Source organism: Benincasa hispida, chromosome 7 (genome assembly GCF_009727055.1).
Source record: "Benincasa hispida cultivar B227 chromosome 7, ASM972705v1, whole genome shotgun sequence".
Lineage (NCBI taxonomy): Eukaryota > Viridiplantae > Streptophyta > Magnoliopsida > Cucurbitales > Cucurbitaceae > Benincasa > Benincasa hispida.
Window position 1 is genome coordinate 31988109 of NC_052355.1, and position 12899 is coordinate 32001007.

Below are 12899 nucleotides of genomic sequence, written 5' to 3' on the forward strand. Positions count from 1 at the left end.
GTTTGTTTCTCTGTATTTTTTTCAAAATTAGAAACCAATTGCACATCTTTAACACGCTTTCGCGAGGAATTCCATTCTTTCAATTGGTATTAGAGTCAGATTGTGCATTTTGCTTTTCAATTTGAAAAGAAATCAGAGAAAATGTGGATTGATTGCATTATGAATGTTTGGTTTAAAAAACTGAATGTTTATGAAGTTTACTGCTCTAATTTTGATTAAAGTAGTAAGAGCCCATTGTTTTGGACATTTATTTTATGCAATCGAGTCTGTAAATTAGTGTCGATCGAGGAGCACATGATGTTGTGAAGATTGATGGAAATCGAAGCAAAGACAAGTCAGGAACGAAGCAGAGAGATGCATTATGTTCTGGAGCATAAAACATAGCATTGGAATGCTAAGCTTTATTTTGCAACGTTGGTGTCAAGTATTGCAACGTTGGAGGCAAAGTAGCATTATGCTATGAGTGTCGCTATGCTCCGAGGCTGCTCGCGCGCACTCTAGCCAGTTGGAGGTCATGGGTTCGATCCTCATGCGGTTTTGACTGGGTTTTCATTTTTGTGTAATTTGAATTATATATTTTTATTATTTTAATTAAATAAATTAATATAATATGATTATATTGATTTAATTAGTTATTAGGTGCAAAGTTTGATCATTTTTTACGGTTGATTTAATTTTACATTTGATATATGATTAAATTTTATATATATGTTGCATAATGTATGTCAAATAGTTTTAAAATCTCACCTTAGGATAAACATTAATCATGCATGATATTTAATATAATTGTTCTACTATATAATTGCATGATCTTATAAGCATGTACATGCGTCGTATTTAATATAAGTGTTATATTATATGAATGCATGTTTAATTAAACATATCCATACATAATATTTTAATATAATTGTTATATATGTATGACGGATATGGTTCTATTTTCCTTAGTAATTAATATAAATGTTATATTATATGATGAAAATGAAATTACATTGAGACTAGTAAATATAAATGTTATATTTAATTAATGTTATTAGATGCATGATTATAAGTATTAATATTTCATTCATTTTATAATTGTTATAGGTTCAACGAATTAGATTAAAATTTATAATCAAGAGTTGCATGCAAACATAGGTCTCAATGAATTTAGATGATTTACAATTAATTCATTTAGACTTATGATTAAAATATTTATAATATGAATATAAATATGTTAGTTGCTCATTTTTCTTTGATTATAAAAAATAAGAGATTAAATTTATAAAACAATTATGTATAAGGTGTTTGATTTGATGCCCTAAATCTCATGGTCTTCTAGTTTGTAATTGTATTGTACAAACAATTTATTTATCTAATAAAAATAAGAGATATTTTATTTGACATTTAGTTGTGTTAACCCATAAAAATCAATAAATTAAAATTCAAGGTTATCTTATGTAAGTTAAATATGTATGTGGAGACATATAGGTGAATCATGTTTAAGTGATAACCTAAATGGTCCGTAGTAAATGGATAAGGTTAGGTATCTTATCTTGGTAACACTGCGAATACAACCCGCTTTGTAGTCGTTACAATTGTTGTAAAGTGTTACAAATAATCTGATCCTAATCATTCATGTGGAGACAAGTAGGCGAGGATATTCTATACAAAGAGTTTGTTTAAGACCTAATTGCGAAATGAGGTCCCCTGCATGGGTGAGAGTGGCCTATTTTTTCGACTCAATATGTCTACCATTTTAGAGATTCGTCGGATTAAGGAGTTGGGAATGCAGCTTCACAAGAAGGAATTCATTTATTCCCTAAAATTAGGGTAAGTAGATAAATTGCTCTCTTAATGCTGATTCTGGGGCTTGCAAAATGTGGCGCCACACCCTCTTCAAGTCCTAGAGGGATTTCAAGGCTTGAACAATGCGCCAAAACAATAATTTTGGTCCAACTGTACTTACAATCAATTTGTGAAGGGTCAACGCACTATTGATTGGTTATATCTAATGGACACATAAATATATCTATAATGTGACAAGTGCAACTATCGGTCTTTAGTGAAGTGAATGGCAATTAGTGGAAGTTGATTAATTTAATTAAGGAGTTTAATTAATTAATAAGTACTATTGGATCTTCAAACTATAGGTATGTCCCCTCGTTAGCTCAATTGGGATCAATGAGAATCGAATTAATTTGGATTGATTTGAATTGTTCAAATTAATAAAGGATATTAATTATATAAGATATAATTAATATAAAATTAATTATATGAGATATAATTAATATAATGTATATGATACATGATAATATAAAGCATTATTCGAGATAACATAAATATTTGAATATGGTTCAAATATTGAGTATATGAATGTTATTCATATTAATTACTATAGGTTAGAATTAATGTGAATTTGATTCATATTAAATAGTATAGGTTAAATGAGAGAAAATTAAACTATATGTTATATTATATATGATATAATATAAACTATATATTATATGTTATATTAGATATAACATATGATTTATATATATATATAAATAGTTTTTAATTAATTAATTAAATTAGTTATGGGGAGGGAGTTATGGGATAACCCATTTTTCTCTCGTTCAATATGCATACAGGTTGGGAGAGAGATTCTTTTTTAATTATCTGTCGTTGCTCTTAAAAAAAAAAAAAAAAAAAAGATAGATGACTCTCAATCTCTCCTTCCTTTTTTCCCGCCAAAATTAATACGTTGAAGTCCACTCAATTTGTCGTTGGTTATCTACCTTTCGAGAATAACAGGGAAATCATTATGGCAGTGTTCCATTCCATTGCTGTGTATTTGGGTGTTCATGAGTTCATGGAGAAGGAATTATTTGTAACTTAGAGAGGAGCGTGAAGAATTTTGGTCTTCAAGGGTAAGTGATTCTTTAACCCTTTCTTCCTCTTTGATTTTGTTAGAAAAGCATGCATAATTAGGGTTGTTTATTTGTTTTTGGTCCTCTGTACAATTATGGTTCTGTAAAATTAAAATTGGGATACCGATCCTTTCCGCACAGAGTATCATCTACTCTTTCAATTTGTATCAGAGTGCCAATTGAGTCCTGGTTTTGATTTTTGAACTTTTATATAGAGTAATGGCGAGATTTTTATTTTGCATTGTTGAATGTTGAAGGTTTTACATAATTATATGTTTTCAAGTTTGGCCATTAAAATCATGTTGTTGTTTTTTTTTAATGATTCGATATGTAAAGGGCCCATTGTTTTAGGCATAATTTATTGCTATCGAGTTTGTATTTGATGACTGTGTCGATCGTGATCAAGTTCTGCTTTTCGATTTGGTGGAAAACAAAAATAGAGAATTACGGATGAACGTGCAAAAAACTACAAGCATTCTGCTTTATAGCGTAAGGCTTCAGTGTTGCAACGCTGGCCTTACACTATAAGGCAGAAGCCTCAGCCCAGCCGCAACATTGTAACGCTGCACGAAGCATTGTGACGTTGCAAGCAGCTTAGTATTATGCTACGAACTAAAGGACACAAGCATTGTAACGTTGGCAGAGAGCATTGCAGCGCTCCGGAAGTGAGGCGTGCATGAGTTATTCGGTCAAGACCAGTGATTCATGGCTACCCAGTGGTTCAAGCAACGGTTTTCTTGCTTTCTTAATTATTATTTATAATAATTATTTATATTGTATTTTGATTAATTAAATTAATATACATGTTGTATTAATTTAATTAATATTTTAGGAAACCAATCTCGATCCAAATTGTTGCTTTTAATTATGCATGTGATGTATGGTTATATATATGTCATAATGTATGTCATATAGAAAAATCCAACCATGGAATATACATTTGTTCGTGGATCATTTTAATATAAATGTTATATTATAAGGTTGCATGATTTATTAAGCATGCTTATCATCATATTGTATAAATGTTAGAAAATATGATTACATGCATAAATAACATTTTTATGCATCAATTATATAGTAATTGTTATAATATATAGTTTAGATGTATGAATGTATTTTTTTTCATTGCCTTAGTATATAATCGGTATGTATGTAATGTAATGAAAAAGGGATTGCATGTAATGTAATGAAAAAGGGATTGCATGATGCATGACACCAATTTAGTAAAATATAATTGTTATAATTTTTAAAATTATGTCATTAGATGCATGTATAGGTTTTAATTGTTACATTTAATCTTTATAATAGTTTTAAGTTAAATGAAATTATAATTAAAATATATAATAATGAGTTACATGCTAATATGGGTTAATTTTTTTTTTTTTTTTTAAACAGTTTAAAATTGATTTCATATTAGACCTTTGTTTAATAAATTTCTAATACAATTATAAATATGTTTATATCTTTTAATTCGGTTTAATAAGGTTGAATTGAATTTGAATAAAAGATTAAATTTGTAACATATGTATGGTCGATAGTACAAGCACTATGCCAATTGAACTATATTGGCATAGTGATGCCAACCTTATTTTGATCATTTTTAGTATACTAAAGATAGTAAGCTTCGAACTACAAACTCCACAATTGTTAACACATCCGTATGTGAGTAGAACAATGTATGTTTTGGCAACTTAAATTGATTTAATTTAATTTTATATTTTAATGACATCTTTGTGACTTTTCCCCTAGGAAGATTATAAATATAGTAATTTATTAAAGCCAGTAAAATATGATCAACTTAAATAATAATAGATGATCAATGAATACTACCAATTTTAGCATATACTAATTGTATGTATGGTTATTGAAATTTGAATTTAGTTTTTATTTGATATCTATATAAAAAATGTAGAAACTTATCAAATATAATACAAAAGTAAAAAGGTAAATAAAAAGAAAAGAATAAAAAAAGTAGACGAATTATAATTTACCATCTAAAATGGCGGGTTCATATTGGTTAGAAAATGAAAGAAAAATAATTAACCCGTATAAATAACAATTTAGTCATTAAATTCTAGTCTATATATTTAAAAAAATTTAACAATTTAATTTTTATAATTTAAATTTGTAGCAATTTTATATTTATATTTTTTAATTTCTAACAATTTGGTCTCCAACTTACAAATTTTATATCAAATTAAGTATCCATTACCTAAAGTTATCCCTCTTTTAATTTATAAATAAATTTAATCTACAGTCAATTTATCAATATAATGCGTAAGAAACTTTATTAAATTTTAATAGTACTTTTCAAGGAAAAAAATAATTTTTATTTTTTAAAAAGAAAAAGAAACAAAAAGAGATAATTACAAATACAAATGGTGAAGAAGAAACTGGGTGGCTTCGTTTTTCTTTGATTTATTCAGTGGAAGTCCACAACCTTCCGACTTCCAAGTCCTCCACCGTTCGCCGTGGAGTAGGTCCTCGCGGTTCACCTGTCAGGTAGGCCGCCGCCGCCGCCATCTCCGCCGTGTATCTCGCCGGAAAAGAACTGTGCAGGGAGGCGTAAGGAGACTTTCAGATAATTAGGGCCCCTTTAAATAAAAGGGTACAAAAGACTTTTCACTCACAAAAACTGGTGGGATTTCCCTAGGATCTTATTTTTAGACGAAAACTCTTAAGTCGTTCGTTTTCATTCCCTGAGATTCCAGAGCTCGGTACTACTCAGCCATGGCGAGATCCACAAGCAAGGACGCTCAAGCTCTTTTCCAATCACTCCGCTCAGCTTATGCGGCCACTCCATTAAGTCTCAAGGTATCGATATCTTTTCACTTCTGCTCTAAATTCACATTCGCTGGTGGAATTTTGACCTAGATCGTCTTCTTCGCAGATCATTGATCTCTATGTGATTTATGCTGTGTTCACCGCCCTGATTCAGGTTTGTGCCTTTTAGATTCTTCTGCTAACACCATTTCCTTGATCTATACTTTTGTGTTGCTGGTTCTTTTCTGGAACGGATTTGGATCGAATTTTCCTTTTCTGCATGTGTCACGCTCTCTTGATTACTGCCTTTGAGTTGTGTTGTTGCAGAAAACTGCGTTGTAATTGGATGTGAATACGCGTTTGATGTTTCAATGTAGGATATCGCCTGTTATTTTTATCAGACTTCATGTTGGTCTGTATATCTCTTTGTAATGTCTTCTCCTTCTGCATATCATTGTTTTTTATGTGCAACCTTCATTGAAAATGGAAGAACACAAAAGAATGGGAATCCTCCTGCTAGCCTAACCGGCTTACAGAAATTTCCCCAAGTAGCTCAATCAGTGGTAGCTTATGATTACAAACATCTGAGTTGTAATTAAAATAATTGATGCCTAACCCTAAACATCTTGAAAATTCCTTTCCTATCAAGGATTCAAGAATTCATCAGCCTTACATGTCGAGCCCATTTGTGGGGCAATGTTGCGTTGTTATCTTGACACCCTTTGCATAATTGCACGTATTATGTGCTTCCTTTGTTCAATTGAACAATTGGTCCTTTGTTTTGATAAAGTTGTAATTGAATATTGGTTATGAAACATTAGTTAATTCACCCAGTTCTGAAAGTTTACTGATTTCCCTGGTATGTTAGAACTCTGTCTTTTAATTGAATACTTGAGTTTGTTTCATTTACAGCTAATAAATTTTATCGAAAAAAGGTGTTTATGAAGGGAGATTAGGTAAGCTTTTGCAGTAAATTTTTTACTCTGGGAGTAGGAGGTTTTACTAATTTAGGTTGTGCCTGATGAACTCAAGATACTCAATTATTTGCCTTTGACCTTCGTTTTATAATCTTGGTGTCTATATTGTTGGCATTAACATTTGAAACTTAGTTGAGTTTATGATCTTGAACTGTGACACTTACCTAAAGGGAAGTAGTCTTGTGAGACTTGAGCGTGAAATTCAATGAATTTCTTTGGTAGGGTGCTCAATAGGAAAATGGTAACGGCATTCTTTTATGTGGAAAAACTTAGTACTATGAATGATGAGATAATGAAAAATTAGATGTTAGGTTTTTTTAGGTGAATCTTTAGCTATAGGCTTTCTTAAATTTATTTATGCAACATAGTTATTTCTTAATAAATAAATAAAATAAAAATCTTAAAAGGTTAGAGGTGTCCAACAGCATTTACCTCTTGCACTGAGGAGGTGCGGTGCCTTCATCTTGCCCTACGGCTAGGCACACTTTTAAAAGCTGTCTTCCAAGTTCTTAAACTTGTTTTGAATTGCTTTTAACTGATAAGTTCTTGGAAACAGGTAGCATACATGGCAATTGTTGGATCGTTCCCTTTCAACTCCTTCCTCTCAGGAGTTCTTTCTTGTATTGGAACAGCTGTCCTTGCTGGTAAGCAGAATATATATCTTAATTATCAAAGCACAAATTAATGTGAAACAGAAGAACAGTTCTTATTCTAATCGAATTCTTAATTGCAGTTTGTCTCCGGATTCAAGTTAATAAAGAAAACAAGGAATTCAAGGTAATTTCTTCATGGAGTTGAGTATGTTTGAACCGGGATTGCCAATTGGAAGGGGTTTAAAATATTGGATTTGTAATCAAAACAGAATTGCAAATTAACCTAAACCCAAATGTTTATCATTCTTCGCATGATTTAAAATGAAAAGGCATTAATTTTTTCTTTCATGCCAATTTTCATGGTGGAAATCAAACTGTCTGATCAAGCATTACTCTTTTCACACTCCCTCCTTCGACCTCCCTTAATTATGGGACAATAAATAATAGGCTTAACAACTTCCTATCATAAAATCCAAAACTGGTTACAGCAATTCGTTTTCGAGTTGTTAACGGATCCTCCTTAAATTTTCAGGATTTGGCCCCCGAACGAGCATTTGCAGATTTCGTCCTGTGCAACCTGGTTCTCCATTTGGTGATTATGAACTTCCTCGGATAAGACACCGCATTTTGGGTTCTACTTCTTTTCTTGTTTCCTTTTGAGAATTTATCTAAACCCAGAAAGTAGCTTATGCTAGAAATTTTCTACCAAACTTTGCATATTAGAAACAGAAAAAGAGAGAGATTCCTGCAAATTAGCTAACGTCATTCTGAGTTATTTTCTACAATGATGTTTTTCCAGACAATCAAATACGTCAACAGTTTTCTGGCCATTATATTGCAAAGGTGAGAACTATGTTTATACTTTATGAAGATAACAAAAGAAAAGAACACTTTTAACTCTTGCAAGTGTTAGAAGGTTAATTTTCGAATTAAGCTCCTCATGTTTTATTTCAATAGGGGTTGTTTCAAAATTTGGTATTCATCTCTGTGATTATATTTTAGGTTGTTGCAGATAAAGAAAAAAGACTTATACATTAGGTATTCTGTAAAAATGGAACATAGAGAAAATTATGGTTGCCATTTGGATGGATGGTTGAATAACTTGAACTATAATATTCTTTTAGAGCAAGTACAAGTTTAATTTTAAAAAGTATAATAGCTTCATTAACTTTCAATTTTGGACTATGGTTCGTATATGGGTCCTTCGCCTACCCAAATTAAGTTTAGGGCACCATTAGACATAAAATTCGACTTTGGTAGGCATTTTCTGAACAAGCCTGGTTTTTTTCTCTCTCTCTTTTTTTCTTTCTTTTTTTAATCCAACCAATCTCATATCTATAAAATTTTAGTCACGTTCTTTCAGCCTTGAATGATCATATTTTACTATCCTCCAATTTAATGGGCTGGGGAGAGAGTGAGGATTTATTGTGCCAAATATCTAGAAAGAGCGTGCAGTTGGATAAAGGAGTTTCTACATAGATAAAATTTGAATTTTTTTCAAAAGACTTTTAGCATTAATTTGGATAATTATATATTTTCCATTTATTTATATCCGGCTTTTATATATTTTTCTAAGCTACTTTAATGATGGGTGAGAAAATATATTTATTATAGAGAGAAAATGTATTTAATTTAATTTTCTTATTTAGACATTTATTGTAATTTTTTTCCATTTTTCAATTTGGAAAAAAATGTATTTAATAAAATTTTATTTTCTATTTATATTGGTTTTCACGTATTAATTTATTGGCTTTTTTCAGATTCTTACCTATAATATATTAAACATGTTACATAAGTCTTCATAAATTTTATTTACACCGATGTATATATATCATAATATATGAAATTTAAATAAAAATAATAATATTTATATCATAATACATGAAGTCTAAATAAATAAATAAAATATTCTCGTTTATATTAAATAAACGAATATATATACTACATAATATATCAATTAATTTTATTTTATTTTTGTAAAGGTGTTGTAATTAAAGTGTGGGGTGTGAATTAGAGATGTTCATGGGGTAGGATCGGATGCCATTTTCCGCTCCCTACTTTCCATTTCATTCCCCATCCTCGTGAAATTTTCCACTTGGAGTTTTTCCCGTTACTTTTTTTTTTTTTTTAAAAAAAAAAGTCAATTAATTTAAATCAATAATATGATCAAAATGTAATTAATAATTAACTTTATCACTGAATTGGTTATTCGGGTTAGTTTTACCTGACAATTTGAATTTCAAGATAAATTATTCAAGGGATGGGGAACAGGGTGGGGACGACATTCTCACGATGAATTTTTTCCCCCTACTCCCTGCCTAATCGAGGAATCCCCAAGATTGATAGTACAAGTACTATGTCAATTGAGTTACACTTATGTTGACATATATCAAATTTCCTATAGAAGTTAAAAAAAAAAGTACATATATGTCACAGTATATATAAAAAATAGAAAAAAAAATAAAACTAAACGTTGAATCGGGTTCGCCATTCGTTTGCTCTGAGTCTGTCGTCGTCGTTCATTTACTCCAAGTTCATTATTGTTGTTCATTTACTCTAAGTCTAATGTCGTCATTCATTTACTTTGAATTCGTTATTGTCATTCATCTGCTCCGAGTTCGCCATCGTCGTTCCTATCATAATGGTCTTGAAGCAGCATGGGGAGAGAATATATGCGTGGGGGAGAGAGAATAATATATATAACGTAGATGAGGGTTAAATTGTAAATATCCACTGATATGAGTAAAAATAGAGACATCAATTTTTTTGTGGTTTAAGAGTTTAACGTGATATGGGTCTATTTTTAAGGCTTCTATGTAGAAATTCTTGGACAAAAAAATGGCCAAACATATTTTTCTTTGTGAAAATGATTGGACGACTAATTCTAATACTATTTAAAATTTAATAATAGACAAAACTATCCCTACTATTGAATCCTTATAATTATGGTGTATTTCAAACAAAAACTCTAACAACCTAAAAACATGATATGATTTCACAAATTTAAATTTTGAATATAAGTAAATAAATAAATAAAACTATTTAACTCAAGTAACAAATCCAATCTATTTTAGTTTTAATAAACATCATCTAAAATAATATCACGCAAACAAAAATAATTTAGATCTACAACATCTGACAAACGTAAGTGAAAATTAACGATTGAAAACTAGAAAATTGTATTGGTTTCTAGAATATTTAATTATAATTAGTAAATCAAAATTTGTCACGAAATAAGCAAATATCTTGTATTCAAAATAGGTATTTGATTAAGTCTACCTCATACCAAGTCCCACACATCCCAATTTTATCATATGTTGTTACACATACTAAAAGCAACTGAAATCTTAGTTAGCCTAAACCATGTAAACCAACCAACCACCCGTTCTTACTATTTAACCAAATAGTAATGACAATATCTCGCTAAATAAAACAAATACTTTATGTTCAAAATAACCATCAAATACCTTTGTTAAAAAAAGCCTCATACTAAACCTCACCTATACCTTCTATTAGTAAAAGATTAATATAGAAATAATTTAAATATTTGGTAAATTAAGTGATGTAAATACCTCATAGTAGAAATAATTTTTATCATACTTTCACATATATATTGTAATAGCTAAAATCTTCATAGTCACCCAAAGGCCAAAACACAACTATGTCTTAAAAAACTTTCCACCATTAATTTTGTTGATTGCAACAATGACCTCAACACATTAAGTTTTACCACCAGCACCATATCCACCTCTGTCTCTTCTACAATCTCCTATGCTATCTATCCATCTCACATCGATTTAATCCCTAATTCATCTTTCATCCAAATCCTCACCGATTTATATTAGAAAAAAACATACACACGCATTTACGTACTGTGAAGGGAAGGGAAGAAACCTTTTGTTGATTGCACGGCATATTGCACACTTGGACAACATAGCTCTCGAGTAACGGAGGGAATCTTTTTAAGGAAAAAAAAAAACACTATAATTTTAATTAAATTTAAATCATATCTAATAATTAAAAACCAAATCCCAACAAAATCTACTCTAAAGAAGTTTAAAAACTGCCATGAATTTTGCTAAAATAGTGGGAAAATATATGTCGTATTTGATGGAAACGTTAGATTCGTGAGGACAAAATTGGAAAAGTAAGTAGGAGATGGTACCCACCCATCATTTTTTTTCTGCCATATATCATACAATTAAAAAAATGACTATATTTTCAATTGAATATTATGTTTTGGCCCTCAGCACAATTTCTCTAGAGTTCATGGGCTAATTTTGGCATCATTTTTTGGGCCTTGGTAGCAGCCCAACAGATGCTCATGAAGTACAGGTTCATTGTCATCCTTTGTTATCAGCCATCGGGTACTTTATCTTCACATGCCGCCTATCAGAATTTTGGCTATTAAACTCATTAATCATATGGTCTCATTGTTGGAATCATTGTATTATAAAATATATTAAAAACAATTGATTAAACAGTATCATTGCTAAATATTGGTATTTTCATTTTTGGAAACACAAGGAGTGTACTGAGTCATCGACTTTTAAAATGATAATTGGTGACTTCTCTATTGAATTATATATATATTTAGATTAGTTGAATATTGATGGTTATAGTTTGTTTATAGTTGAAGTGATGGAGTTAAATGATTCCATGGAGGAGGCTCCTAATCACTAGAAGGAGCGAACATTGATTGGTCAGAGTCAATTTTTCGACAAAACGGTCATCGAATCACCTATAGTCGGTTTAGTAAATATTCAAACTGACCTCGACCATCAAGGAGTAAAATTCGGTTGGTCGGTTTTATTCTTTAATTTTTTTATTTTTTTGGAATTTTTCAATTTGTAATTTTCTCAAACCGACACCGATCGACTCCTTTCTTTCTTCAGCCAACCGACTATCATGCTCACCCTTAATCACTAGGATCTATGTTGAAGGGTTGTTAGGTCTTTTGTTACTTACTTACTTTATTTATTGTTAAAGTGTCATTCTGTACTTTAGTTCCATTCTATTTTAGTTTTTATACTTACAATTGTACAATTTTAGTCCCATAACTCTATTAAATCTTAATCTCAAACCCTATAATTTCAATAAATCTTAAATTCAATTATTCAATGGTAATTTTTATCCAAATTAGTTAAATATCAATAATAACTTTCATGCAATAAAGAATACTACGCAAATATATTTTTAATATCTATAAAGTGAATTTAATGGAAACTACATTGTTTTTTGTAGGAAAAAAAAACTAAATGTATGAACTATTTGTAAGATCTAAACAAAATATAATGGCGAAAATGATATTTTAGTTTTATTTTTCATATGTACTTTCCAACGTTGCATGGAATTTTCATATTACTTTGAAAATCATGGAATCTAGATAACAACATTGATGTTAAAAAAACATGAATAAAAAAGTATCAACATGTTGATAGAAAATATGATTTTTCTTATTTATAGTATAGAGCTTCTCTACATTTCCAGAAAATGGTCAGAAATGACACGTGTAAGATTTCTAGTGGGTGTTAATTAGTCACTGAAAAGAAGAGAGATAAAGAGATTCATTGGAGGTGAGAGAGAGAGAGCACTCAGAATCTTCACAGCCAAAACCACTGTTCCATCCACCACTTCTCTCTCTTCCTTTTCAAGTTTGTTCACTCAACAAAGAT

General features: G+C 30.2%; 1 protein-coding gene across 2 annotated transcripts; it reads left to right on the top strand.

Annotated features, from left to right (window-relative positions):
* The first annotated feature begins 5300 nt into the window (after positions 1-5300).
* LOC120080901 (dolichyl-diphosphooligosaccharide--protein glycosyltransferase subunit DAD1) lies at positions 5301-8157 on the top strand. 2 transcript variants are annotated; one of them, XM_039035573.1, is made up of 6 exons: positions 5301-5499; positions 5603-5705; positions 5782-5829; positions 7188-7275; positions 7365-7408; positions 7757-8157. In XM_039035573.1, the coding sequence occupies exons 2-6, from the start codon at positions 5622-5624 to the stop codon at positions 7838-7840; spliced, it is 348 nt and encodes a 115-aa protein (XP_038891501.1). In that variant the 5' UTR covers positions 5301-5499; positions 5603-5621; the 3' UTR covers positions 7841-8157. The 2 variants fall into 2 exon arrangements, with proteins under 2 accessions (XP_038891501.1, XP_038891500.1); XM_039035572.1 differs by lacking the exon at positions 5301-5499 and having other exon boundaries at positions 5510-5705.
* Positions 8158-12899: the final 4742 nt, after the last annotated feature.

What these genes read in the sequence shown, in the direction of transcription:
- LOC120080901 (XM_039035573.1), top strand. Translation starts at nt 5,622, where the DNA reads ATGGCGAGATCCACAAGCAAGGACGCTCAAGCTCTTTTCCAATCACTC. An exon ending in TGTTCACCGCCCTGATTCAG is followed by an intron (nt 5,830 to 7,187) that starts GTTTGTGCCTTT and finishes TCTTGGAAACAG; the next exon opens with GTAGCATACATGGCAATTGT. An exon ending in TGGAACAGCTGTCCTTGCTG is followed by an intron (nt 7,276 to 7,364) that starts GTAAGCAGAATA and finishes TCTTAATTGCAG; the next exon opens with TTTGTCTCCGGATTCAAGTT.